The sequence below is a fragment of the Trachemys scripta genome, chromosome 21 (assembly GCF_013100865.1).
Source record: "Trachemys scripta elegans isolate TJP31775 chromosome 21, CAS_Tse_1.0, whole genome shotgun sequence".
Taxonomy (NCBI): Eukaryota; Metazoa; Chordata; order Testudines; family Emydidae; genus Trachemys; species Trachemys scripta.
Window position 1 is genome coordinate 5,071,055 of NC_048318.1, and position 25,602 is coordinate 5,096,656.

General features: G+C 44.8%; 1 protein-coding gene across 4 annotated transcripts in view; it reads right to left on the bottom strand.

Annotated features, from left to right (window-relative positions):
- ETS1 (ETS proto-oncogene 1, transcription factor) overlaps positions 1–24,844 on the bottom strand; it is a 122,822-nt gene extending 97,978 nt beyond the window's left edge. For 2 of the 4 annotated variants that reach the window (XM_034754495.1, XM_034754493.1), the window contains exons 1-3: positions 24,748–24,844; positions 12,865–12,947; positions 6,985–7,123 (exon numbers count right to left, since the gene is read on the bottom strand). In XM_034754495.1, the coding sequence (XP_034610386.1) occupies positions 6,985–7,123; positions 12,865–12,936 (211 nt within the window). In that variant the 5' untranslated portion in view covers positions 12,937–12,947; positions 24,748–24,844. Of the gene's footprint in view, positions 1–6,984; positions 7,128–12,864; positions 12,948–24,747 lie in introns of those variants that run through there. The other 2 variants (XM_034754494.1, XM_034754496.1) reach the window with 2 other exon arrangements.
- Positions 24,845–25,602: the final 758 nt, after the last annotated feature.

The window sequence follows — 25,602 nt, forward strand, 5'->3', positions numbered from 1 at the left end:
TCAGCAGAACATTTCAAGCCAACCATCAGAGCATTTTGAGTAGGTGTGGCAAAATTCCATTTTTATTTTCCTAATGGTGGCAGATGTTTAAGTATTGTTTTCTATTTTTATCTATTTAGATTTGGGGGGGGGAAATCAGACAATGGGAGAGTCAGAATCATTTGAATCTCGATGTCTACTGTCTTTCAAGAGTTAAAGCTTTATAACTGTTAAAACACAAAATGATCAACGTCATCTGTTAAAATATACAAAGCAAATATCCAAAAGACAAACTCTAATTTTCTAAAGCAGCATTTTTCTTACTTAGCCCATCTGTAAATGGAAATATTTTTTCATTGGTGTTGTGTGTGTGTGTGTGTGGTGAAAAAAATGACATTCATCAATAAAAATCTAATCCTTCAAAGCCTATGTATGAGGCTCAAAGCCTTTATCCTGCCTCCCCCGCATTCATAGTGGACAGTCCCTTTTATGCAAGTAGCCTCATTGGAAACAATGGGACCATTTGCATAGTAAGGGGGGCAGAATCTAGCTCTCAGTAGCTATTTCTGTCACCTCCTAGGCTAGGTTTTATTCTCATTTACTGCTGAACAAACAGGGGACCCAGGCTCATTGTCCTCGGCAATTTAATGAAGTGATGCTAATGTATGATCTATAGTGGGACACACCTCGCTGTTAGGATCTGTTGAATGCAGCACAAAAAGATTCATGAAAATTTCCTCTTCCTGAACTAAAGTAATTTCAGCCGACACTCCCATTAAGAACAGGATTATTTTACCACTAAATCAAATAAACCTGTGTATAATGGCAGAGCCTACTGAAATATCCCCAGCTACAGAAGATGCTGCCAAGAATATTTCAGTTCTCAAATCTGAATATTGCCCTCAGATCTGGTTCTCTCCAATAGTTTTGTGCTACTCCTGGCACCAGGCTGACAACTGGGGAGACTGAAGGCATCTTTCATTCCACTGAACAGGTATATCTTGGGCAATGGTAGAGCAAGATTCCACCTCAACTTAACCCTCTAGGGGTCACATGCTTCCAAACCACACACCCATCATCTGCAGAGCTGGATAAAGTGCTGGAGGGGGGGGGGATTTCTGGGATGTGTGGAGGCCTCTCAGTTCGGCCAGGGGCCACTGCCATTTCACACAGAGCACAGCAGAGGGTTGCTAACGCCTAGCTTCATACCGGTGACCTAGAAAAGTGAAGGGCTCTGTATCCTATTGAGAGTCCCTGGAGCCACATCACAATGATGAACCAGATGAGGACAAAGGCAGAAGCTAGCTTCTTCTGCAGAGAGACAGTTCCATTCCTGGCTGCCTGAATCCTGAATGAGAATTTGACTGATCCAAACCAAAGTCTCAGACAGAAACTGGGCAAGGCCACCATCCCCTCACAGGGATCCCCAGTCCACCCTGCACGTGGTTGGGCTAGTCATACCATGAAGACAGCACTCGGCTGGCATCAAGTGATACCTCCACTCCTGCACCTGTTCAGGATGCAAGGGGAGTCAATTCCCAGGGGCCTAATCCTGCCAGGTGCAGAGAACCTCATGCAAAAGCAGAGCACCCTCATCTCCCACCCAGGCAGGAAGGCTCAGGCCCCTGACACTGCAAACATTTACACTGTTAAATCACCTGTCTGATTTTCCATAAAGGTTGGGGCCACAATGCGAGTAGAGATTTAGTTTATCTGACTCCCACTTGCCCACCTTTACTGCAAGACCCCGGATTTGGGTCCTTCTCCACCACTGCGGGTTTCCATGCACCAGGGGACAGCTTGCTAGAGCCGTTTTCCCTTTTCATTTGGGGAATGTAATGCTTATAGAAGAGAGACAGAGAGCCTGGGCTAGTCACAGAATGAGCTGGCAAGTGGCTTGGAGGTATGGACACAGTAAATACATCTCAGTCCTGCAGTGCCATTCCACTGCCCCGCACTGTCCACTTCCTTCAGTGTACCTTCCCCCAAACCTGCAGTTCCAATCCTGTGCCTCCCCTTACCCCCAAACACATCCCTCAGTCTCAACCTGCATCCTGCTATTCCGGTCTTCAATCCTGAGCTACACTCCACCCTGCTACTCCACTCCTAGAGCTCCTGCCCAGCTCTGCCAAGGCCCCTTCTATTACATCAGCCCAAGGGAATTAACTCATCTTATGGGCCTCACTGCTGACCTGGAGCATGCCCTGAAATTTCAGTCCTAGGCCCTCAAAGGCCTCTGCTACTGTACTTCATTCCTCAGCAAACACTTGATTTTCCCCTCACCTGAGCAGATAGAGCAAGTGGTGCAGTAGGTGCGTTACACCTGGGAAAGTTCACCACGGATTTAGGATGGGCCGTTCACTTTAAGGCTCTCAACCAGAGAAGAACAAACCTTTCCTGACACTCTGCACAAGAACACTCCGCCCAGCTGCAGCAAGTTACGCTCTCGCATCTTTGTGACGCAAAAAGAGCGATCAACATTCCAGTTGCAAATTCTTGCTTTTTTTTTTTTTAAACATAACCCCTCCTCCCATCCACTCCCCCCAATGTTTATGGTCCAGTTAAACTCCAAGTCACGCTTTCCCCTATTCATATCACTCCATAATCTTATCTGACTTAGAGCGCAGTGTAAATAAACTCTCTCTAGCATCAAAGGCAAAAATTCTTCTGTTAGTGCAAGCGAGCCTGAAACTTTTAGCAAAGCTGCAGTTTTGTATCACAAAGGGACATTTTTACACTTTGGTTTTCCTTCTGTTTCTTTTATCAACACGAGGACCATCAAAACAAAATAGCCTCCTCTTCATAAAGAGATTAGAAGACAGTGGAGGACTTGTATGTGTAACCAAAGGGCAGAGGAGCAGAAATGAAAGTGCAGAGCGATATATACAAATAAGGGTTTCCTCTCAAGTAAAATTAGAAACTCTTCTAGACCATAAAGGCAAGACAGCATAAAAGAAAAAAAAAGCCAAAAGGTAGATTAATTTAAACTACAGTAGAGAGACTTGAAGAGAAGAATCCCCTACAGAGATCCTGCCAGGGGAAATCAGATTTCTTTTACAGATACTGCCCCACTAAGGACTGATCTAAAGCCCACTGAAGCCAATGGGAGTTTTTCCATTGATTTTGAACACTGCTTTGGATCAGGCCTTGAGTAAAGCTTATGCTCAAATAAATTTGTTAGTCTCTAAGGTGTCACAAGTACTCCTGTCCTTCTTGCGGAACAGACTAACAGGCTAACGGCTGCTACTCTGAAACCTGCAGCTGCGATATTTCACAGACCCTGTTGGAGGACTGGGGGGCTGGGTCACAGGTACTCTGCTCCCCCGAGAGTACACTCTCGCAGAGAAGAGGAGAAACACAGAACTTTTCCAGGTTACGGCGTTGCCAACGTTCGAGTACATCCAAATGTCGCGAGGACAGATTTTGTCAGAGCAGAGAACCAGTCAGACAGTCATGGTCAGACCAGTCACCCCCAGAGTTGAGTGAATATCCAAATTAAGAAACAAGGAGAATATTCACTTGCATACAAAAGGGAATTTTAGTCCAGCCGCATTCACGGCCTGCCTCCTGCTAACATACCAAGGCTTGAGCTTCACTACCACGACTGCTGGCAAAAAAAAGAGAGCAAACATTTTTAGTTGAAATGCTTGAATATTTGCCAAGAATGATTTTTGAATTATACACTTGATTGTAAAATTCAGCAGTTCGGTTGCATTGTTTTGTTGCATTAATCATGTCGTTTCATTGCTTTTCCTCGAACAGCCAGCCAGTTTACGTAACCAACAGTGAGTGAAAAGGACAGAGGGCCAGCACAGGCCCTGTGTAGGTTTCAGTGCTGCATAACACGTGATAGGTTTACATGGGACATAAATGATGCAATAACCTCATATTGGCTTTCTGCCCGGGGTCACTTTTGCCCAGCCTGAATTTTATTTTAAGTGCTTATTTGGCCCTACATTACCATAGTACGTGAACATCTGCCTGTCTTTAATGTATCTATTCTCATAACCCCCTTGGGAGGCAGGGCAGTGCTATTATCCCCATTTTACAGATGAGGAAACTGAGGCACAGAATGACTAAGTGATTTTCCCTGCTCTGCCACAGACTTTGTGTAACCAGGGCTGCCAAGTCCTAGAAAACTGCTCTAACCCAGTGGTTCTCAAAGCCGGTCCACCATTTGTTCAGGAAAAGCCCGGACCGGGCCAGTTTGTTTACCTGCCACATCTGCAGGTTTGGCCGATCGCGGCTGCCACTGGTCGCGATTCACCGCTCCAGGCCAATGGGGGCTGCGGGAAGTGGCATGGGCCGAGGGATGTGCTGGCCGCCCTTCCCGCAGCCCCCATTGGCCTGGAGCGGCGAACCGCAGCCAGTGGCAGCTGCGATCGGCCAAACCTGCAGACGTGGCAGGTAAACAAACTGGCCTGGCAGGGGCTTTCCCTGAACAAGCGGCGGACCAGCTTTGAGAACCACTGGTCTAACCCACTGTAAAATCCTGCCTTTTTGCAAGTATTCAGGTTGAACATGCAATCTGAGATTCACATTGTGTCGGTTAGTGACATGAGACAGAACAAATTGCAGACATGACTGTAGTATTCCCAGTCTGAACAATCTGTACAGCAAGAATTAGTCACTGATTAAATTTGTAATGACTTTCAAATTATGAATAAATTGGAGAATCTCATGCCGTTTGAGGATGGCAAAAAAAGCTAAAAATGGTGATTGCATGACACTGTAATACAAGTTAAGACCTGCAGTCAGGATAACAGCCCCATGGAGCTAGGTGCTGTACAAACACTTTGTCTCTTGTCTCTTTCTAACTTGGGCTCAGCTTCACAAGTCTGTGAAAAAGAGGTAGGTGCTTCCAAGCCACAGAGACACGGTGGTGGGGAAGACACCCACTGATCACTTAGTGGTTTGACACTTTTACCTGGAAGGTCCACCTGATTTTCGGGGTTATTTCTGTGGAAGTCTGGCCTCTTGAAGTCATGTTCTAGGGACAGCAATTAGTATGGTATCACCCAAGAACCTCAATCATTGATCAATCCCCCACTGTTCTAGATGCTGGACAGACAATAAAAAACAAAGACGATCCCTGCCCCCCAGAGCTCAGAATCTTTTGGACAGACAGATGGAGCAGGGGGAAACAAGAGCCCCACAAAGCGAAGAATTTGGTAGTAAAGTTGGAGTCACCGCTCCGCCGGACAAGATCAGATTGCGAACAGCGGATAGGCACGATGGTACATGGGAGGGCTCACCCCTTTAGTGGGACTACAACCTTCCCCTCTGAGTTAGTTGCAACACATGGTTCTGAACTAGGGGGGAGAAAGACTGCGGTCCTAGCTGGAGAATACTTTCATTCACAAAAAAGGAAACCAAGACCTTTGGCTCTGAAGCCATCTTAAGGAAATGCTGTTGAATTTAATAATATTCCCTAGCTCTTATGTAAATTTTCATCAGCAGATATCAAAGAATAGGAGGTCAGTATCATTATCCTCATTTTGCAGATCAGGAAACTGAGGCACAGGGGAACTCACCCAGCAGGAGAGCCAGGAATAGACACCATATCTCCTGAGTCCAAGTCCCATGCTCTAGCCACCTGGCCACACTGCCTTCTTATTGCCTCTTTAGTGCCATTCACCAATTATTCCTCATACCATCCCCAAGAGGTCATCCACATTTTATAGATGGGGAAAAACTAGGGCACAGCATCATTAACGTGACACTGGGATTAGAACTCAGGAGCCCCAGGGTCCCACTCCTGTGTACAAAAACAATCTGCGAGGAAGTCAGTCCAGGTGGAGGATGGGCCAACTCTGTTAACCAGGCCCAGAATCACAGAGGATGTGACCAGCTGTTCATATTCAGCTTGCTCCTCAGTGCACAATCCTCTTTGCAGTCAGCAAAGACCCCATGAGGATCCTGTAGCTGCGAGCCTGGAATTCCATCCAGCATGGAACAGAAGTGCATGTACATACTAGAGCATACCTGGCAGACACACCCCTGCAGTCACCTCCAGCAACATCACTTCACAGGAGTCCAAATCCTTGCCCTCCCATTCCTCTACGTCACAAGAGACAGACTCCATGGTAAGCTACACAGACGGCAAGGGGGAGAATAGAACCCGGTCTCCCCACACACAGGCCTCTACCTCTTGAGCTAAAAGGAGAATCTCTAATTGGTCTAAATAATACTAGGGCTTTTATCTTTGTAGGCCTATCGCCACTAGAGGGAGACAGTCACAAGTTTAATGTTGACTCCAGAAGAGGGCAGCAAGACAGACTCACGCTAGACATAGTATTGGTATTACACACACTTTTTAAGCAGGGTGGCTGTGCCTGCCCCTACCCCCACCTTTTGAAAACTTGAACTCAGCAGGGACACGACAATGGGACAGACAGGGGGTTCAGCCCCTGTCTGTCCCATTGGCCCCTGACCAGAGGTGGCTGGCATGACGGAGGGGCAGCGGTGCCAGATTTCAATGAATGACACTGCAACCTGATGCTTGCCTCTCTCTTTCCCCCCGCACCACACACACACACTCTCTCTCTCTCTCTCTTGCAGTCCTGGAACCCCTGTTAGAGGCTCCATTGAGCTAGGCACCGTACAGGTATTTCAGCAAGAAAGTAAGCCCCTGTACCAAAGAATTTACAATCTTATATCAAGACAAGACCAGGGCAGAAGCGAGAGGGAGAGTCGGGTGGGAACAATAACAAGATAACATTAAGATTAAGATTGTCCAGTAAGCAGTAATTTATTGCTCAACCCAGCCTAGCCGGGGTCAGATAACAGGCTTCTATAGGCACCGCCATAAAAAAGGAAGTTAGTACATTGAGACCAGGAGGTTGCAAAGTTCCCCCAAGAAGCTCTCCCCCCAAAGACCCAGAATGCTGCTCTTTAGATGTAAGCCATCTGCCGAATCCTACAGAGGACACAAATAAAATCCCTCCCACGCTCACAAAGGCACCTTCAACTCATCCGCCATCTTTTAGTAGAAAGTGGGCCTACCTGAGTTGTAGCGTTCTAAGCCAGTGGGCACTTCTTGAATGGTGGACTCATCCCAGACTGGGTAGCAAATCCTTTGCTGGTAGCAGGTGGACTGAAAGCCACAGCTCATCCAAGGATCTTCATAGGAATTGGCAGCACCCTGCCTCAATTACAAGGAAGAGACATCAGCTGATAAGCAGATCTAGTCAAAACATAGCACAACCGCTCCTTCCCCCCCAAAAAAAAAGGGGGGGTGTGAAGGGACACTCATGAAAATATCTTCCGGGAGAAATTTCAAAACACACATTTTGATCTAGAGTCAACTAAAAAGATATTTTGTTTGGGGCTTTGGAAACAAAAAGGAAACAAAAACCCAGAGGGATGCAGAGTGTTCTGGGACTCTCACTGGAAAGCCCAGAATATTTTCCTGCCCACTTCTGCAGGCCTGAGAGGTTTGGAAAGTGCAGCATACAAAGCTTAAGGCTGACTCGAATCCAAACACCAAAACCTTTAGCCCTTTGCTCACAGCCCAGGACCGGCTCCAATTAGTGGGGATCCATAGCCACCAATTAAAGCAGGCAGCAGAAACCCAGTGGACAGCAGCTGTGCACCCACCTCCAGCCCTCTCCCAGAAATCTCTCTCCTCGGCACTCTGTTGCCCACAGGTGCAAGCTGCGCCCCTCTTCACCCATGGGGGAGAACTGAGCTGATATTTTGTATGCCTTTTCTCCTGCTCTCCACCTATTTTGGGGACAGAAACTAGCTGATAACATCCCTTTCTATATTCGCCCATGCTTATGGCCTCATTCGCACCACCTCATAGTCCAGCAGCCATCAGGAAGCTGCTGCCTTTTAACATCTGTTCTTCATTCCCTTTTACTACAGTCAGTTCTTTCCAAGGCACCTGGCTCTTTTCGATATTTGGCCAGCATATTTTGAATAGCTCGGCATGTTGGGTGATTGACCATGACCGAGGGTGCTAAGCCCTTGAAAACCTGGCCCTGAGCTCATCTGAAAAATTGACCCACCTGAACTAACCCTAAAAATAAAAAACTAACCCTAAGAATTACTCAGAGAGAGAAACTGTATCATGTAGAATGATTCATCTTGAAAGCATCTCAGTTGGGTATCAAGCTGGGTCATTAGAAGGTCACAAAGGCCTTTTTTTCAAAATCTGGCTTGAGACATTGTCAGCAGTTAAGAGATCACAGGTCTCTTGTCTTGAATTTCAGGACACGGAAGATAATGACATTTGGACAAATATCCCTTCCTCATTCCCTTCCTGGGGATGGTCTGTCTGCAGAAGACACCTGATGAGAAGAGATCTTGGGACCCAGAGTTTTGCTTTGCTTGGGCATTAACGCTTGGTATTTCTTAGCCACGGTGCATTTCATGATACCAATAATTAGAGCTTTGCTAATGCTGGGGGACACATTTATTCCTGAGACACGAGGGCATACAATCTGTGCCCCCTCTGCTCAGAGGTGCAGCTGCACCAGGGAAAATGATACAAGGAGGGAAGTGTGGTTTGCCACAAAGGAAGAGCAGCCTTATTCCAGCTGGGGCAAGGATCAGTCCCTTTCCCCAGGAGAGGCACTCGGTGGTCATACCTCCCAGCTGGTCTTGACCTGCCATCTCCACCCTACATGCTGTTGGAACTACAGAGTATGTTTCCTGGGAGTGGCAGGGTGGTTTTAGTCCTATCATGTAACCCATCTCCCAGGAACTAGGAACCCCTCATGATTATAAGCTTATTATAAGGACAATGGTTTGTCCATGCCTCAGAGTGATAGCAGGTTCCAGGGAAGAAAGCATTGGAGGGAGGGACAATCACCTGTTGAACTGGTGATATCAGGGAATGTGGAACCGATTCCATGAGGCTGTTTTTAGGAGCAGCACTGAGCCAACCAAGAACACATTCTTCCAGGCTCAGCGGCAGTTTTAAGCCGCAATTGAAGAATTGCTCAGCCAGCTTCTGGAAAAAGGGCCGTTGTGAGCCTGGTCAGAGTCTAAAAGAGCAGGCGGGTGGGCTCAGGGCAATGCAGCAGGGAGGCAGGCTAGACACAGCAATGGTAGGAAGTTGCAGGAAGGAGAAGATAATTTTAGATGTGACATCGGGAACTATTAGTTTGGAAACAATAAGAATAGTTCGGCTGGATAATGCTGCAGAAGCTCAAAACTAGGCTGGCTAAAGGACTCGAGACTAGTCACAGAGACACAATGCAGAAGTCAGCCCGCTGTCACTCTTGTGCTGCAGAGCTAGGATGGCTGTTTGCAAAGCTCTTTGAAAGGGTATATGAGCCCAGTCCCATGTGCCTCCCAATGACTTCAGTATCAATCAGGATTAGGCATTAAAAACACCTGATGGCTAGGAGGGTCCAGTCCAATCCTCCAACCAGGATCCTGAAGGAGACGTTTCCAGCCGTGTTATTATATCTGGTTATTTTGCAACATGACAGAACCCCTGCCTTTGATTTAGTCACTAGTCTCATTTCAACGGGGACCCAACGCATACGGCAAACCTTGGACCCTGAATGGGAGGTGCTGAGGTCTGGAAAACAGGTCTCCTCATTGTGACTGTCGCTGACCTGCTGTACAACCTCAGACAAGCCACTGGCCTGCTCCGTGCCTCAGTTTCCCCTATGCACATGAAACCCTCACATGCTATCAGGGAAACTTGCAGTCCCGTACTCCTCCCCGAGTCCCTGCAGCCATTGCCAGTGGTGGAGCTACTTCTCCTAGCAAAGGTCAATGGCTGCTGGAAGGGGTTTCTGAAGAAGCAGCGAGGTCATAGAATGAAACTGAAATGGGCAAGAGTTGATGGACCTCTAACTACTCCCATGGGCTCCCACTAGAAACATGTGCCCCCAAGCTCCTATCCAAGAGACCACATCTAAGGGGGAGCTAGAGGGTGTGAATAGCAGGAGCAATGGGCACAATGGAGCCTTCCCAGCCCAATACAATTACACAAGATAAGAGAACCAGGCCTGTTTACACAGCTAGATTGTAAAGCGGGTGGGCTGACATGCACCCTATTCCCAGAGAACTTTGATCTGCTGGCAGGGAGATTCTTGCTGGTGAAGAGGAGGAAGGTTAAGAAATCAGGGTCTCTCCAGCAAAGACCCACCTACCACTAGCTCTGCACACTCTTGGACCACAGGAGGATGTCCGAGCTGACAGTCAGTAGGAGGTCTTAGCCCTGAGCTGTTGGGAACTCAATGAGCCAGAGACAAAAGGGTAAAGGAGGAGGACAAGGAGGCCAGAGGCAGTAAGAGAAAAGAAATATGGTGCTAAATTCCATGAGCAGCTACCAAAAATAGAGAAGAGTTGTTTGACGTTAGAAACATCTTGTGGTTAAGACACTGGGCTGGGACTTGGAAACCTATAGCAGAGGACGGAAACAAACCTGGATCACCCAAGTCACTTTCCCTCTATGAGGCTTCACTCTCAAACTGTAGAACAGGGATAATATTACCCTCCCCTGTAGCACTGGGGTCTGATCCGGTTACATAGGCCATTGGGCCAGTTTTAAAGCAGGCAGTCCTGCTTTTCTAAGGTTTGTCCTCCATCCGGTACTTAGAGAAACCCAGACAATGAGGACACACCAGCAGGGGCAGGATGGAGGGCTCTTCAAAATGGCGTTCCACCGTGCGTGTGAGGTCACACCAGTGGAGTCGTGGTCACAGAGATGGGGTCACTTCATTCCAAGAAGTACGTGAATGTCCAGTATTCTGGGAAGGGATGAGTGGCCACCCTAGATCTTGGAGCTGCTCCGCGTATAGGACTCCCATCTGCCCCAGCGAGAGTATTAAGCAGCTGCAGATTCTCCTCAGAAGGGCCGAGACCGACAAATGCTATCTGGCGCAGTGCTTACTACCATGAGTAGCATAGTCCTGCGGAAACCATGTCAGGTGGTAAGACTTAACAGGACAGGGCCCTTGGCATGCAGCTCTGCAGGGCACCTTAGTGCTCCACAGATGCACAATAGATATGAACCCAAGGAAGAGAGGATGTAGTAGGCTAGCAGCAGCTGTATGTGGGGCCCGGCTCTTTCTCCAACAAGAGGAACACAAGAAAGGCCCAGTTTAAGACACATGGCACATGCCCAGATACAGGAGTGTGCGTGATGAATAAACTCCAGGAGTCCGTTCTTAAGAGTAAGTAAATCTAAGATGCAGAATCAGAGTAAACAAGCATTTGACCCCAATCAAACGCTTCCCCCACTGAAATTCATGGCAACAAGTTCTTTGGTGCCAATGGCAGCAGGATCAGGTCCTGGGCTAACGCATGGCCACAGGGTTACTCCATTCAAATAAGGCATATTTAGGTCACAGGAGGCAGGATAAGCCACGTAACCTCCAGCGCAATGGGAAAGATCGATGTCGTCACTTGCGATAACAGGAAAGAGAGTTTCCTTCCCCGCCTTCAGCCATCCCTAGGGCTGCCACCACCCAAGCATTTGCAGAACACCAGTCTCTTCCACTCACACCCTGTCCCAGCTCCTTCCAGGCCATGTTCTCTCCAACACTGGCCAAACATTAACCATTTCCTTCCCACTCTGGTCCTCCTAAAACCATTTGGAGGTCAATGCAGTTCTGAGGTATCTGATCTCTGGAGCTGGTTGAAATTTTTCCAAAAAGAAAAATTTCCCCCCCAAATCAGAAAAAATAAATGTAGTTTTGTTGGCGATGGGGGTTGGGGAGGATGGAGTGATGAAAGATTTTCTGTTGGGAAACATGTCAATTTCAGTTACATTTTTCAATTTTCCAATCAAGGAAACAACTCCCTCCCACCCCCTGTTTCAAATCAATAGTTTGAAACTGAAATATTTTTTTCTGAAGTGATCAAATAGTTTCATTTTTACATTTCTGAACAGAGATTTTTCCAGAACTTTTTGGTTGTGTGAAAATTTTCACTTTTCCAAATTTGTTCCATTTTGGGATTAAAAAAAAAAAAATCTAAATATTGAACTTTTCTACAAGATGGAAATTCCACTTTCCACCAGATCTGCTTAGCACCTAATTTCCCCATCCCAAATCTACAGCTTTCATGTGCCCTATCTAGGTTCCTATACTGTGCTCAACACTGTGTTAGATGAGTGCCTGCTGATGTAATTTTAAGGTATACATCTATGCCTATGTGATAGAAATATTAGAGACACTGAGGTAGAGGGGTAGATTCTGGCCTCTGCAACAGCCTCTTTACCCCACTCCATGGCACAAAGGAAACAGAATATCCCACCTCAGGAACAGCTTGCAACCCTATGCAATCCCCCTATGCCACTATCATTACTACGTGCCAGCCACTGCTGTGTGCCAGTGGCTGACTGGCAAGTGTCCGCTGTACGTTGTGCTCTGGCTGTTCTAGACTGTGGAGCCATTCATAGCCACCCACACCAGGGTGTTCTATGTTCCGTATAAGGTTTCCTCGGACTGTTCCAATAAACCTAAAACCACCTTTCCCCCACCTCCTCCCAAGAAGCAGAACAGAATCTGGCCCAGAACCTTCACCCAAATTCAGATCAAATCTTGTCTGACATTTGAAAAAGCTGGGATGCCTTTAGCCCTGTCCCAGTACATGTGCATTCGTCCACGGAGGTCATACGGATTTGGGTTAGGGCCAGCTTTGGAAGAGGAGGCACGGATACATCAAAGGTCATTATCTTAATGTTTCTGCTCTGACTCACGTAAGAATCTGTGCTCCTATGTCCAGCTCAGGTTTGCAAGCCCAAGAGGGTCAGATAAGAACTGAACATGTAATGGCTTCTCTGAATTAAACAGTATCTCTCAACTGTTTGGCATTAACCTGTTCCTGCTGCCAAGCAGAGTTTTTCCAGAGTCCTGCAATGCTGTGCCAAACTCCTATGGGATAAAAGAAAAATAACCCAACATCCTTCCTTACCATTACTCCTGGACGGGCCAGAGGATAAGGGGCTGGGCTTCCAATGGTTGTGTCCATGTAGTAACTCATCATCCCAGAGCCACCTACAGAAACAGAAGTGGATCATTAGATGCACTGCTGAGGACGCCTGGTCTGACAGAGGAGATATGACTAAGGACCTAATCCTGCAACCCTAAGAGGACTCCTTATTCACACAAGTAAATCCTATTGATCTCAATGCAAAGAAGGGTGGCAGAACTGGGGTTCAAAGGTGGAAGAGACCTATTAGGTCAGTTAGTTTATCCCCGCCATGCACACCCATGACCAATGCAGGAGCGTTCCCTACAGTATATTTTCAAGTGTCTTACCTAGTCCAGTTTTAATTGGCTTTACGCCTGTGAAGAAATAGCAGCCTCACACAGAGGGCCCAATCCAACACACACTGTCCATCGCGATCTCCAATGAAAATGGAGATCAGTTAGCAGAGATATCATGCTGACAGGCTCCTTTTCTACCCTCCAGACGGGGATGACCTGCTTCCATGTAGGATAGAAAGAGAGAAAGGCCCAGTGTCCTCCTCCCAACGCACCCAGAGGTTCCTAACATGAGCCATTCAGATAATGATCTGTAGTGCACCAAGGTGGAATGGCATGTGACTCCCTTGCCTTCCCCATTTAGGAAAGTGAGCTGATTTCACCAGGGCACAATCAAGTATCATCTAGAATACAAGGCAAACCCAGCCCCTGTGAAAAGACGCCAGACTGAGGCTAGGTCTACACTACGGGGGGGTGGGTGGGGGTGTCGACCTAAGATACGCAACTTCAGCTACGTGAATAGCGTAGTTGAAGTGGCGTATTTTAGGTCAACTTACCTGGCTGTGAGGACGGCGGCGAGTCGACCGCTGCCGCGCCGCTATCGACTCCGCTTCCACCTCTTGCCGCGGTGGATTTCCGGAGTCGACGGAAGAGCCATCGGGGATCGATTTTATCGCGTCTTCACTAGACGCGATAAGTCGATCCCCAATAGATCGATTGCTACCCGCCGATTCGGCAGGTAGTGAAGACGTGCCCTGACTGACAGCCTCGGCCCACAGACAACAGCAGTGAAAGCTTCCCCTAGCCCTGCTGTGCCAGCCACAGGCTTCCGCCATCTTCCCGAAGGACCAGCTCCAAAGGGCAGACAGCAGCTTGCTCATTCTCCAGGGCCCCTTCTCCCTCAGGCTTTTGCTGAGGGAGCCAGTTATAGCCCAATTCAACACCCCTTAAAGTCAAAGGGAGTATTTCCATTGAAGTCAATGGGTCAGAACCTTAGGTCCAATTGTGGTTGTGTTTTTATGACGTTGACACCCGTCCAGTAGAGGACTGGACTGAGACCTTCAGCTCAGCCACCGCACAGTCCAACTTCTTAGCACCACCATAACAGCCAACCCTAACAGGTGATTTAATGATCTGATATTTATATATTAGGAGTACACACAAATCTCAGGTGATATCACAGCAGTCAGAGCTACTCCGGATTTTACACTGTTTCACAGTAGCTGAGATCAGAGTCTGGCCCATGTATCAAATGCACTTCATTCTTTGAAGCATTTATATAATATTTAATGTACATGTAGATATATATCCTATTCTTTATGGAGCACATTCATCTGGGGCTGCGATAGTGAAGCCAGTTTAGCCTCTGGTGAAGGTCAGACTCTTCCTGAGGGCTGCTCTAAGTTACACCCTCTGATGCACGGTTATAGATCTTGTGGGAAAATCTCCAAGGTACAAAGTCCGCGCCGGTTCCCCCATCTCCCCTGCACTATCATGACAGAGCTCTCAGAACCATCGCTGTGCCTGGTATATACTGGCCCCTTGCACCAGGGGAGATTTTTTACCTGCCCTATGGCTCTTTTGCAGAGCTGGGGTGAAGGAGCTGAAACCTGGCTCTATGTGCCTCCCCTGCAATGGTTTAGACTCATAGGAGAAAACGTAGGGCCAACATGCTTTCCATGCCATGTGAAGCATGAGATGTGTGTGTACTCAGTGTCACTTCCCCTACGTACAGAGCCTTTTGCCTGGAAGGAAACTGTAAAGAGGGAGTTGTCAGGGATTCACAGGGCTCTTTTGCAGGAAATAACGCAGGGCCAGACTGCATTACTATTTTTATAAATTTATTTATCTCAAACAAACCCATTCAACCACTACAGGCTGTGCCGGGGAAAGCGGTCAATGGTATAACAAGTCTCCACCCTGAGAAAGTAGCAACTCCATCACCCTCTGGAGAATGTGTCATTCGATTTCTTTAAACCCCCAGCGCTACAATTGTCTAGCTAGACAATTGTAACCAGAAACATTGAACCCTATTCTCCCTTGATTTCAGATTTACTCCTGATTTGCACTTTATGTTCTTTCTCTTGCTCAGAGCTGTGCCTAATCTGCACTAACCCTAAAAGGTGCTGTGACTCAAGGCACAATTCCTCCCTGCTTGTCCCTTGCTTTTGAGGGGTGGCTAGTAATCTATTGCCGGCTAACAGCAGCAGCAAATGGTAATCCCCTCTATACAGTCTGACCAGCAGGTGAGACAGAGGAGCCAAAGTTCTGGCCTTTCCCCATTCCACCCCATTCATCTGCCTATACTTTTCAACTCAGCCTTAAACCTGCTAGTATTTGACTCCCAGTAATCAAAACATGCAGGAAGTGACCAAAACATGAAACACCTGTATTATGTGGTGTCACGCCATAATTTATGGACAATAAGTTTTTATTATAGCTTTCCTTAAAAGTTTTTTCCCCCGTCACTCTGTGAATGAAACAATTTAACAGAAAACTGGAAAAACAAATTTGGTTACATGCAACAATAAAGTTCTTCCCGCTCCCCCTCATGTGTCATAAGTGAAGTTTGAACTAGAGTTGGTCAAAATATGCCAATTTTTTAATGCAAGATTTTTTAAAGGGTTCCCCTGCCCCCCCAAAAAAAGTTTCCTGCAAAAGATTCTGTTTTCTAATGAAAAAACAAATCCCGCAAATTTGTTTTGAATAAGGATTTGTAAGTAAAAAGTAAGTTTCTATCCCTTGTGGCTGTGGGAAAAGCTTCACAATGTGACACCAGTGCACCCTAAAGGCTCCAAAAGCTGAAGGCAAATAAAAATCTATTATTTTAAAGCCAATGTCATGATATTTTGGTGAGCCTGACTCATGATGTTTGAGCATTTGGGGTTGGCAATACTGACATCATGACATGACTCCATACTTGTAAAACTAAAAGGGCTTTTTATTAACAGAACCATTTACAGAAATGTTACAACTGATATTCTAACCATGTGCACACAGACTGATTTCCAAGACTGGTGCATCCTCCCAACTCTTCTCTCCAGCAAACTGTACTCTTCCCTCTAAGTTCCACGCAGGTTGCTACAGTGAGATATTTTTTGTGCTGTGAACATCACTGAAATCAAAACTGTTGGAAAGGGTCAGTTTTGGTGAATTTCTGTTTGAAAATTTTTGGAAAAAGAGGTTCAAAAGTGTCAATACATCCCATTTCAGTGTTTTCTAAATGAAAAGTTCTGATTTTGGTTGAAAGTGACTTTCAAAAAGTAAGTTAATTCACAACAAAAAAAATGTACAAAGAGAAATGGAAAGGAACATTTTGATTGACCTCATCCAATTTTTTTCTTTTGGGGGTTTGTGAAAAGTTTTGAGATTTTGATTTCTCAATCACAATTCAGGACACAAAGTATTTTTGAAATCCTGAAAATTCTTGCGAGATGGGAAAAAATCATTTCCTGCACAGTTCTATAAAATACTCTGTATCTAGTTATCAGTCCAACCTCTCACTGGGCTTACTCCAATGACTTGGTATCTCAGAGATTTACACACCATCTTCCCAGTCCGGGACTGCCTCACAGCTAAGCACCCTGGAGCTCATTGCTGAACACTGTTGTAAGTGATCAGCCAAGGTCTCTCACCAGTGATCATGCCTATAAATTAAGGCACTTCAGGTTCTTCATCAACATGAGCAAGGTAACAATAAACAGGGATCAAGAGACCAGGGCACTGTCCCAGAAAAATTCCATTGTGAGAAGATCAGAAAGTGATTTGCGCACGTGTCCCGAGGATCTGAGTGAAATAACATTTTGGCCTTTGCTACATGAGGCAGTTGCAATGGTTTAACTAATGGGGTGAATTTAAATAGATTTAGCTAAACAGATGCAAATCCCAGTTTGAACCATCCTGCCCACCCAGATCCCTTGTTTCAGAGTGGTTGTAGTTTGGCTTAGACAGATTCCTAACCTTAAACTGGTACAACTTTCTTATGTTGACAGGGTCTCTGTCTCTCTTGCTGTAAGGTAAAAATGACATTGCCAAATAGGTCACTTCCCAAAATAGAATAGACTTTGCAAAACAAAGGCATAAAGAAATAGGAGATCAGCGGGCTCAAGCCGTCTCTACAGAGACCCTTTAAGTAATGTGCATGTGTCCTGGAGCAGAGACACATTTGATTAAAACAGCAGTGCCCACTAGAAGTTGCCTTTCCTTGCTTTGCAGCTAGCACAAGAGGAAAATGTTTCCTGAACAAGACCGCTACATCTTAGGCACACAGACACTCAAGAACTGATTTCATTGCTCACTGAATATCATTTGCATTTTTCTCTGGTTACCTTTGCTGTTTGAGCCTTCCAGCAATGCACTACACTCTGTTACCTGCTACAGCCAGGAGTGGCCAGTCCTGGGGTTATGCATTCATAAGCACTCCGATAGCACTGAACCAACACTGACAGCCAAGACAAGGTTACACGTGATGTTCTTTTGTGTGACTTTGCATTACAAGCTCCAAACATCCAAAAATCACGAGTTGGGCTCCAAAAATAAAAAAAAGTACATTTTTTGGTAAACAAAAATCCTGAGAATTTTAAGCCACGTACATATGGGGTTCTTTCTCCTTGCCTTCTGGTTTTTGAGCCTTTGGGATGCACTTGGGTCATATTTTCAAGCTTTCCTCTGTGGCCAGGAAGGATAGCAACTTTCAGCTTTCGTTTAACAAAATCAAAAAGTAAGCTGAGTTCTCATGACTCTAGAATCCAGGGCTTTAAGAAAAACACCAATTATCTCCAGACTTGAGATAAAGTCATCAGAGTTGGCAAAACTGCATTTCACTCAGATCATCCCATAGCACCAATTAAATGCTCCTAGCCACCATGGGCCATAATATTGGCCTCGGAAGTTTTACAATAAGGATGGTCTATTTTTTTTATTTGAGCTTCTGTTCAGGACTTATACCGTGCCCGTCACCATGGTATCAGAGCTTGAAGAGCACTGCTATTTGTTTTTCTTCTGCCAAAAAGATTTCAGTTTCCCAATTAGGGATCAGACATACCATGTGACTTAGGTCACCAATCACATACCCCAAGTTTGACTTCCTTTCCCTAACGTATCTAGATCCATGATCTATGGGCAGGCTCAAAAAATTCAGTGAGGCAGTATATTCCACCCGCTGAGGGAACTCCTGACCCAACTGAAGTCTATACAAGTTTTAACATTTACTCCCAAGATTTCATCCAATATTTTTAGCCATCTGCATCTACACGGAATGAGTTAATTGAGAATTTAAATTTGATCTGTACCAAAGGATCTGTATGATGTAGAGCTGGTTAAAAGGGGGGGAAGGGGAATCAATTTTGGGGCGGGGGGGAGAAATCAATATTTAGAAGTTGTACCATTTTGAACCTTATGAAACAGGAACCATGTTTCGGTTACTTTGCAAAAAAAATTGAAGTTTTAAAAATGTTTATTCTCTCCCCCTTTTCTCCATTTTGCAAGTGTGAGCAATAAAATAAGTGTCCAACTTTTGCAGTTGCATTTTTTCCCCTTTTGCTAGTCTGTAACTTTTCCAGAGTTGAGAAGGTTTTGGAAAATTGCAGAGTAGCAAAAAAAAATTTTGAAAAGGGGGGAAGATTCCCCTTCACATATAGAAATGAGGTATGACAAGCACTTTTATACCAGTGTAACTGTACCCACAAAAGGATGGGGGTGGGGGGGAGGTTGGTCCACTTAGCACTGCTGCATAGTTAAACAGTACAACTTGTGTGTTTAGATGAGGCTTCAGAGTTGATGTTCTTACACTAGGTGAATGAACGTTGTGAGTGATAAGGTTACCTTAGCAAGCTAAGCTTACTGATCCTTCTGCTATGCAAGATAGGAAGCAGACATTAAGGAGCGTGTGGTGATTTTGGGGGATTTCACCTGGGGCATGGAAGATCTTTTAGAGGAAGGCAGGTGAACAGGTTCTGTGTCTTCATAGGGATCTACCAAAACTATGCCCACAGGGAATGAGCCTCTGGGATGGAACAGTAAGGAGAGCAGCAGGAGGCAGGAATATTTGCATGGCTGCAGAAAGGAAGATCCTGAGTGCTTTGTCCAGGCTAATTTTTAAGGACTCCGCTGATAGAGCTTCCACCTCTTCCCGTAGGAATTTTTTCCACAGCCTAATACATCTCACTGTCAACAAGGATCTCTGATATTCAGGTTATATTTTTTCCCCTTTAGTTTCCTCTCATACGACCCTAAATAATTCCTCTTGTTCCTGGGAGTTTACTTCCTGTAGATACAATTAGATGGTTTTTATGGCCACTCAGGCAACTTTCAGCTGAACTAAATTTTACCCTCAATTACACTGGTGTAACTGCAGAGTAACTTTGCTGATAGCAATGGAATTACACCACAGTATCGGAGAACCAAAGGTGCGGGAATACTATTTTTTAAAAAAAGTGTTCACAAACATTTGGTTGAATTGCCTAGTAGAATACCTATGCTATTATTTGAACAGACATATTCTCTGTTTTTATTCTCCTGTTTCTGCTTCTTGATTGGAGGCCTGAAGCTTGATAAATGTTATTATGCGACCAATCACATACACAAATAATGATTAGCAAAGTCAAACTGCAAACTTTCCATGGAAGTTGAGTGAGTTATTCAAGAAATGCCAAATACTGGAGCTGGTTGAAATTTTTTAACTTAAACAAAACGAACAAACCAACCCACCCCGAAATTAAAAAAAACCACACACACAAAAACTTTTCCACCAATAAAAGGGAACAATATACAAATTCCCATAGGGAAAAAATGTCATTTTCAACTATATTTTTAGATGGGAAATTTATAAACTAATGAAAAATTTGGTTTCATTTAGATTTGCATTTTTCCTTTAGTTTCAGTTTTCAGAAAATTGAATCAAAATTAAAAATGGTCAAATTAAAAATTATTTCATTGCAAAGTTATAATAATAATAATTATAAAAAGTATAAAAGTTTCCTGTGACAAAGCTTGCTAGCAAAAATGATTGGTCCTAAATTTCTTAGGGTTAAAAGAAACCACACCAAAACAAGTTTTGACCAGTTCTAACACACATCTTTGCAGAAGACAGTCACAAAAATATAAATATGTAGATATATAATGGTCTAAATTAATTTATTTTTAAAATAACAATTCTTGTGTGTTCTTAGAAATTATTATACTCATTTTAAAGATGGAGGAACTGAGGCACAAAGAAATTAAGTGACTTGCCCAAGGTCACCTAGCAGGTCAGTGATAGACCCAGGGATAGAAGCCAAGTATTCTGGGTCCCAGTAATATGTCCTCTCCATTAAGCACACTGCCTTTCAATCAGGGCCGGTGCAACCCACTAGGCGACCTAGGCGGTCGCCTAGGGCGCTACAATTTGGGGGGCAGCGACCGCAGCGGTACTTCGGTGGTGGGACCTTCTGCCACCTCTGTGGGGGGCGGCGTTTTGGGGCGGGACCTTCCGCCGCCTAGGGCAGCAGAAAAGCTGGCAGTGCTCCTGCTTTCAACCCAATTTGTGACTCAGCCCATGTCTAGCTTCTGTGTCACAGACCTATGCTCAGACCATGCCTCTCCCATAGGTTCAATACCCTGCAGCCATAGGGCTGGTGGGCCATTTAAGGTGCCCACAGAGTATAACAACGAGCAGAGCAACAGAACAGAATTGGTGGGCTTCTGTCTTTCCCTTTCTGTAAAATTAAAAGGATTCCCATCCAGGCCTTTGCCTCATAAGCACTGATAGATGGGGAGTGGGACAGGATGGGGGCAGGGGAATTTAGCAGCCACAGCCAAACGTTTTTAATCTTGAGTCCAACCATCATTAAAAACCAAGAGGAACTCAAACAAAAGTAAGTGGACTCAGCTGACTGGCTGACCCAAGGGTACTTAGTTATTGCCACTGGGTTTTTGTAGTAAGCAATAATTTATCATCATTGGGGAAAGATAGCCTGTGGAAGTGACATTCTTCTGCTGTACTTTTAACCCTCGAAATGCTGGCATTTTCCAGGCTGCCTGCCAATTTAAAACTTAGGGCAAAGTGTGTCTATAGAGCCAATAATACATCATACACCTGTTCAGCTTATCAATCTTGAGCATTGATTTAAAAAATAAAAGATCGTCCCAATGAAGGGCTTGGATGGAATATGGACAACAGGAGAGTTCTTGGTTTGCTGCAGAGAAAACAATTTATAAGACATTTCTTTAATAACCTTCTTAGACTCATAGACTCATAGACTTTAAGGTCAGAAGGGACCCTTCCTCAGTTATCCTTTGATGCCATCGTAGTTTCTCTCATTAATATTTAGTACTTTTCATCTGAGAACCTCAAAGCTCATGTATTTTTATAAAAATTTCTAATCTAGAACATGTTACATACAATGTACTGGGGGGAAACCGATGCATGGAATATTCTAGTGCAAACTCTTTAAGACAGGTGTTTGCAGCACAAATATACTGTCCCTATCACGCTTCTAACAAGAATTAAATGACTTGACCAAGGACATACAGCAACTCAGTGAGAAAGCCCAGGTATCTTGACTCCCATGCGCCTGTCCTAACCATTACAATATGAAATTATGATATCAGTTGGTTGATCATTCCTTTAACAGGTTTTTCCACCACAGAGAGGTTCCTGAAGGGAGGGTTTGTACAACAGTCTCTGCTCCAGTGCAGAGTAAAGTCATTTTTGTAGTAGGGGGCTAGAACTTAATGTGGCACCATAACATCCTGCACCCCTTACAGGACAAATTGTAGCTTTAGCCTAAGCCAAGATGAGCAAATCCCGGCACAGGTCTCTCTTCCTCCCCCTCCTTTTGGAAAAAGTGCCCTCTGGTTAAGAATTCTCATATTCTATACCCAGCTCATTAGCCTTTGTCAAAATTACTAGTCTGCAGCTAATTCCATAATTTGATTTGAATAGTGGCCCCATTAACAGGGCTGCAAGCCAGTTGGTAAGCTGACAGCTGGAGGTCATTTCAAGGGCACCTAACACTAGCCAAACAGTTTGCTGATTAGGGCAAGCACCTATCCAAAGAGGTTGCTGCTGTTACATCTCTCGCAGCTGCTATATATGAAATTACAGGAAGATGTGAATGGGGGAGGGGAGCAGTGAGGTCACTTGTTATTCCACTTACAGTGTTTCCAGCAATGAAACAGATGATTGAAAAGAAAACATCATGGGCCAGATCCTCAGCTGATGTAAATTGACAGTTCCTTTGTGGGGCTAAGTTGGTTTTCAGCAGCCAAGGATCGGGCTGGATGAACAAGATGCAGTTGCTAAATGCAGAGGAAGGATGATCCAGTGGGTAAGAGGGCTACCCTGGGACTTGCAGAACCCACGTTCAGTTTCCTACTCTGCCACAGATTGGAGGAAGTCATTTGGGCCAGATTGTTAGAAGTATTTAAATGCCTCAAGGCATCTAGTGGGCTTTTGAAAAGTGCCTAACTCATGAGTGTGAGTGGGATTTTCGAGAGCAACTGACTCCCAGGAGTTAGGCGCTTTTTGACAATTCCTCTCTGCATCTCTAGGCACTTAAATATCTTTAACAATCTGGCCCTCAGTCTTTCCGTGCCTCAGTTTCCCATTTAGGATAATAGCACTTCCCGACCTCACAGGGATGAAAAGAGACTAGGGGATGAGGGTAAATAATAGGCTGAACACACGCTCCCAGAGTGACACTGTGGCCAGAAGATTTAATGAGATCCCAGGATGCATAAACAGGAATCTTAAGTAGGAGTGGAGAGGTTATTTTACCTTTGTATTTGCACTGGTGCAACTGCAATACTGTGTCTAGGTCTGATGCCCACAATTCAAGAAGGAGGTTGATAAATTGGGGAGGGTTCAGAGAAGAACCACCAGAATGATTAAAGGATTGGGAAGCAAGCCTTATAGTGACAGACTCAAGGTTCTCAATCTATTTAGCTTAACAAAGAGAAGGTTAAGGGGGTGACTTGGTTACAGGCTGTAAGTACCTACATGGGAAACAAATATTTAATAATGGGCTCTTCTATCAGCAGAGAAAGGTACAATATGATCTAACAGCTGGAAGTTGAAGCTAGACAAATTCATACTGAAATAAGGCGTTCCTTTTTCAAGGGTGAGGGTAAATTGGTCCATTTGTTAATTACTAAAGATCATAATGGATTCTCCATCACTGACCATTTTTAAATCAAGATTGGGATAGTTTTCTAAAAGCTCTGCTCTAGGGATTATTTGGGGGCAGTTCTCTGGCCTGTGTTATACAGGAGGTCAGACTAGATTATCACAATGGCCTCGGATTCTATGAATCTAGCTATATTGTGAGGATCAATACATCAAAGGTTGAAAGGTGCCCAGATAAGTACCAAAGATAGATACATGCATCTAGAAGCAATCTGACCAGGATGAAAGTGAGAGCTCTGAGCCATAACTGGTTAAACTATTCAAGCACCAAGACTTTCATAATAAAAAATCAAAGCCACTGAGCAATCCATGCTCTGGCCAGCATTTCCTGTTGTTTAAAGCGAACATTCCCATGTAACACCAAATTTGCTTTGGCAGAAAGTTTTTTTAAAATGACAGAAAAAAAAGATCAAGAACATCATAAAGACAGCACTGAATAAATACTCACCAGTAAACCCCCTCTGGATCCAACCCCCTCTCCCTGAAGGTATCAGATGGCAGAGTGAGAGCCAATGGGACCTTAATAGCAAATTAGTGGCCACATGCAAAGCATCAAATTAAAGACTAATGGAAACATGGAAGGCCTGACTCTGCATTTCTCGGGGGCTCAGAGCTCCCAGTGACTTCCAAAGAGCCAGCGGGAGCGCTGGTTATGCAAAGGATGCAGGCTTGCGTCCTTAATGATGAGGAATTGCAATCCTGCACCTACAAAGCCCAACAGCCTTTCCTGCCACTCACTGTTCCCAACTTCAGTTGCTTTCGGAAGCAGAGAACCAAAGCTGGCACACATCTGCATGACGCTGGTTGTTTTCCAGCCCATCATCAGTCTCGAGGATATTTTAAGGCACACTCCTATTGTGATTTGTAATGTGATGGGGGAAAGGGGTTGGAAGCAATGTTTCCTGCAAAGATATAAATGGCCAAATTATTCGCTGGTGGAAATCAACTTCTCCACAAAAGTCAGTGGAGTTACACTGATTTACACCAGATGAAAATGTGATACTAAACATTTTGCTGTCCCCCTCCCCCTTCACTTTAGAACAAAACTCTTTAGCCTACTGAACAAAAAACAAACATGCATATGATTAATGAAAATAAAATTGAATTCAACTGTCTGTCTTTAACTGTAACTTTGCTCCAATACAGTGTCATCGGTAATGCCAAGAAACAACTTTCCACCCCAGACAAGTCAACAGTAATATTATCTTAAACTCGTTTAATACAAAAAGTATTTTTAAAGGACCCCAAAAACACCCAGATTGAATCATAAATATTTGCTGATTACATCAAATGAGTTAAATTGCTAATGAAAAGAGAAGGAGTAAATATCCTAGCAGGTCACCAGGAAAGTAGAGAGCCTGAAAATGAACATAGGTAAATAACAATCCAAATAGAGTTTAGCATAGAATCCCGAGCTTTACTTACTACTTGTCTGAAAGACCAGAGAAAAGAGTTGTATCCTCCACAGCTTCCCACACTTGTCTAAGGTCTCTTGCCAACTACCTGGTGAAATCCTCTGCACCAGTGCTAAAGAGGATGGAAATACCATAATGTTTCTAGCAGGGCCGCCTATCAAATAGAAAGGGGGTGTGGTCAGGACAGCAAGCCAGGGGCGGCTGGAAAAGGCCAGCTCTGAACTAGGCTCTGATACAGCACCAACAGCAGGGAAGCTGCCAGATGTGATTACCCACAATGTGAACTCGTTAAAATCCAACTTCTGTTCGTTATAATCAGAGAAAGCCTCTATCCGAATCAGTTGCCAGTGTTCCACGGTGGGGGACTGTGATATTTGCCTTTGCTGATTTGGATCCTTGGAAATCCTTCACATAATTTAGTAAAACAAATTAGCTGAGGATCTCCAAGCACTTTACAAGTATTAGTCTCTTAAGCTTCCCAGCATCCCTGTAAGGTATTAGTGCACCCATGAGGCAGAGACTGAGTGTACACAGCAAAACATTTCCACATTTGAATTCTTAAGTGAATTTGCTTCAAATGTGTTCCAATACCATGATGATGGGCATTACTATAAGGAGCTGAAAGTAGACTGAATAGATTTTTACTACAGACAATTTTTTCCTATGTGTCTGGCTGGCAGGTCTTGCCCCCATGCTCAGGGGCTCAGGTCTTGCCATATCTGAGGTTGGGAAGGAATTTTCCCCCAAGTCAGATTGGCATAGACCCTGGGGGGTGGAGTTGCCTTCCTCTGCAGCATGGGGCACAAGTCACTTGCTGATATGAACTAGAGTAAATAGTGGATTCTCTGTAACTTTAAGTCTTTAC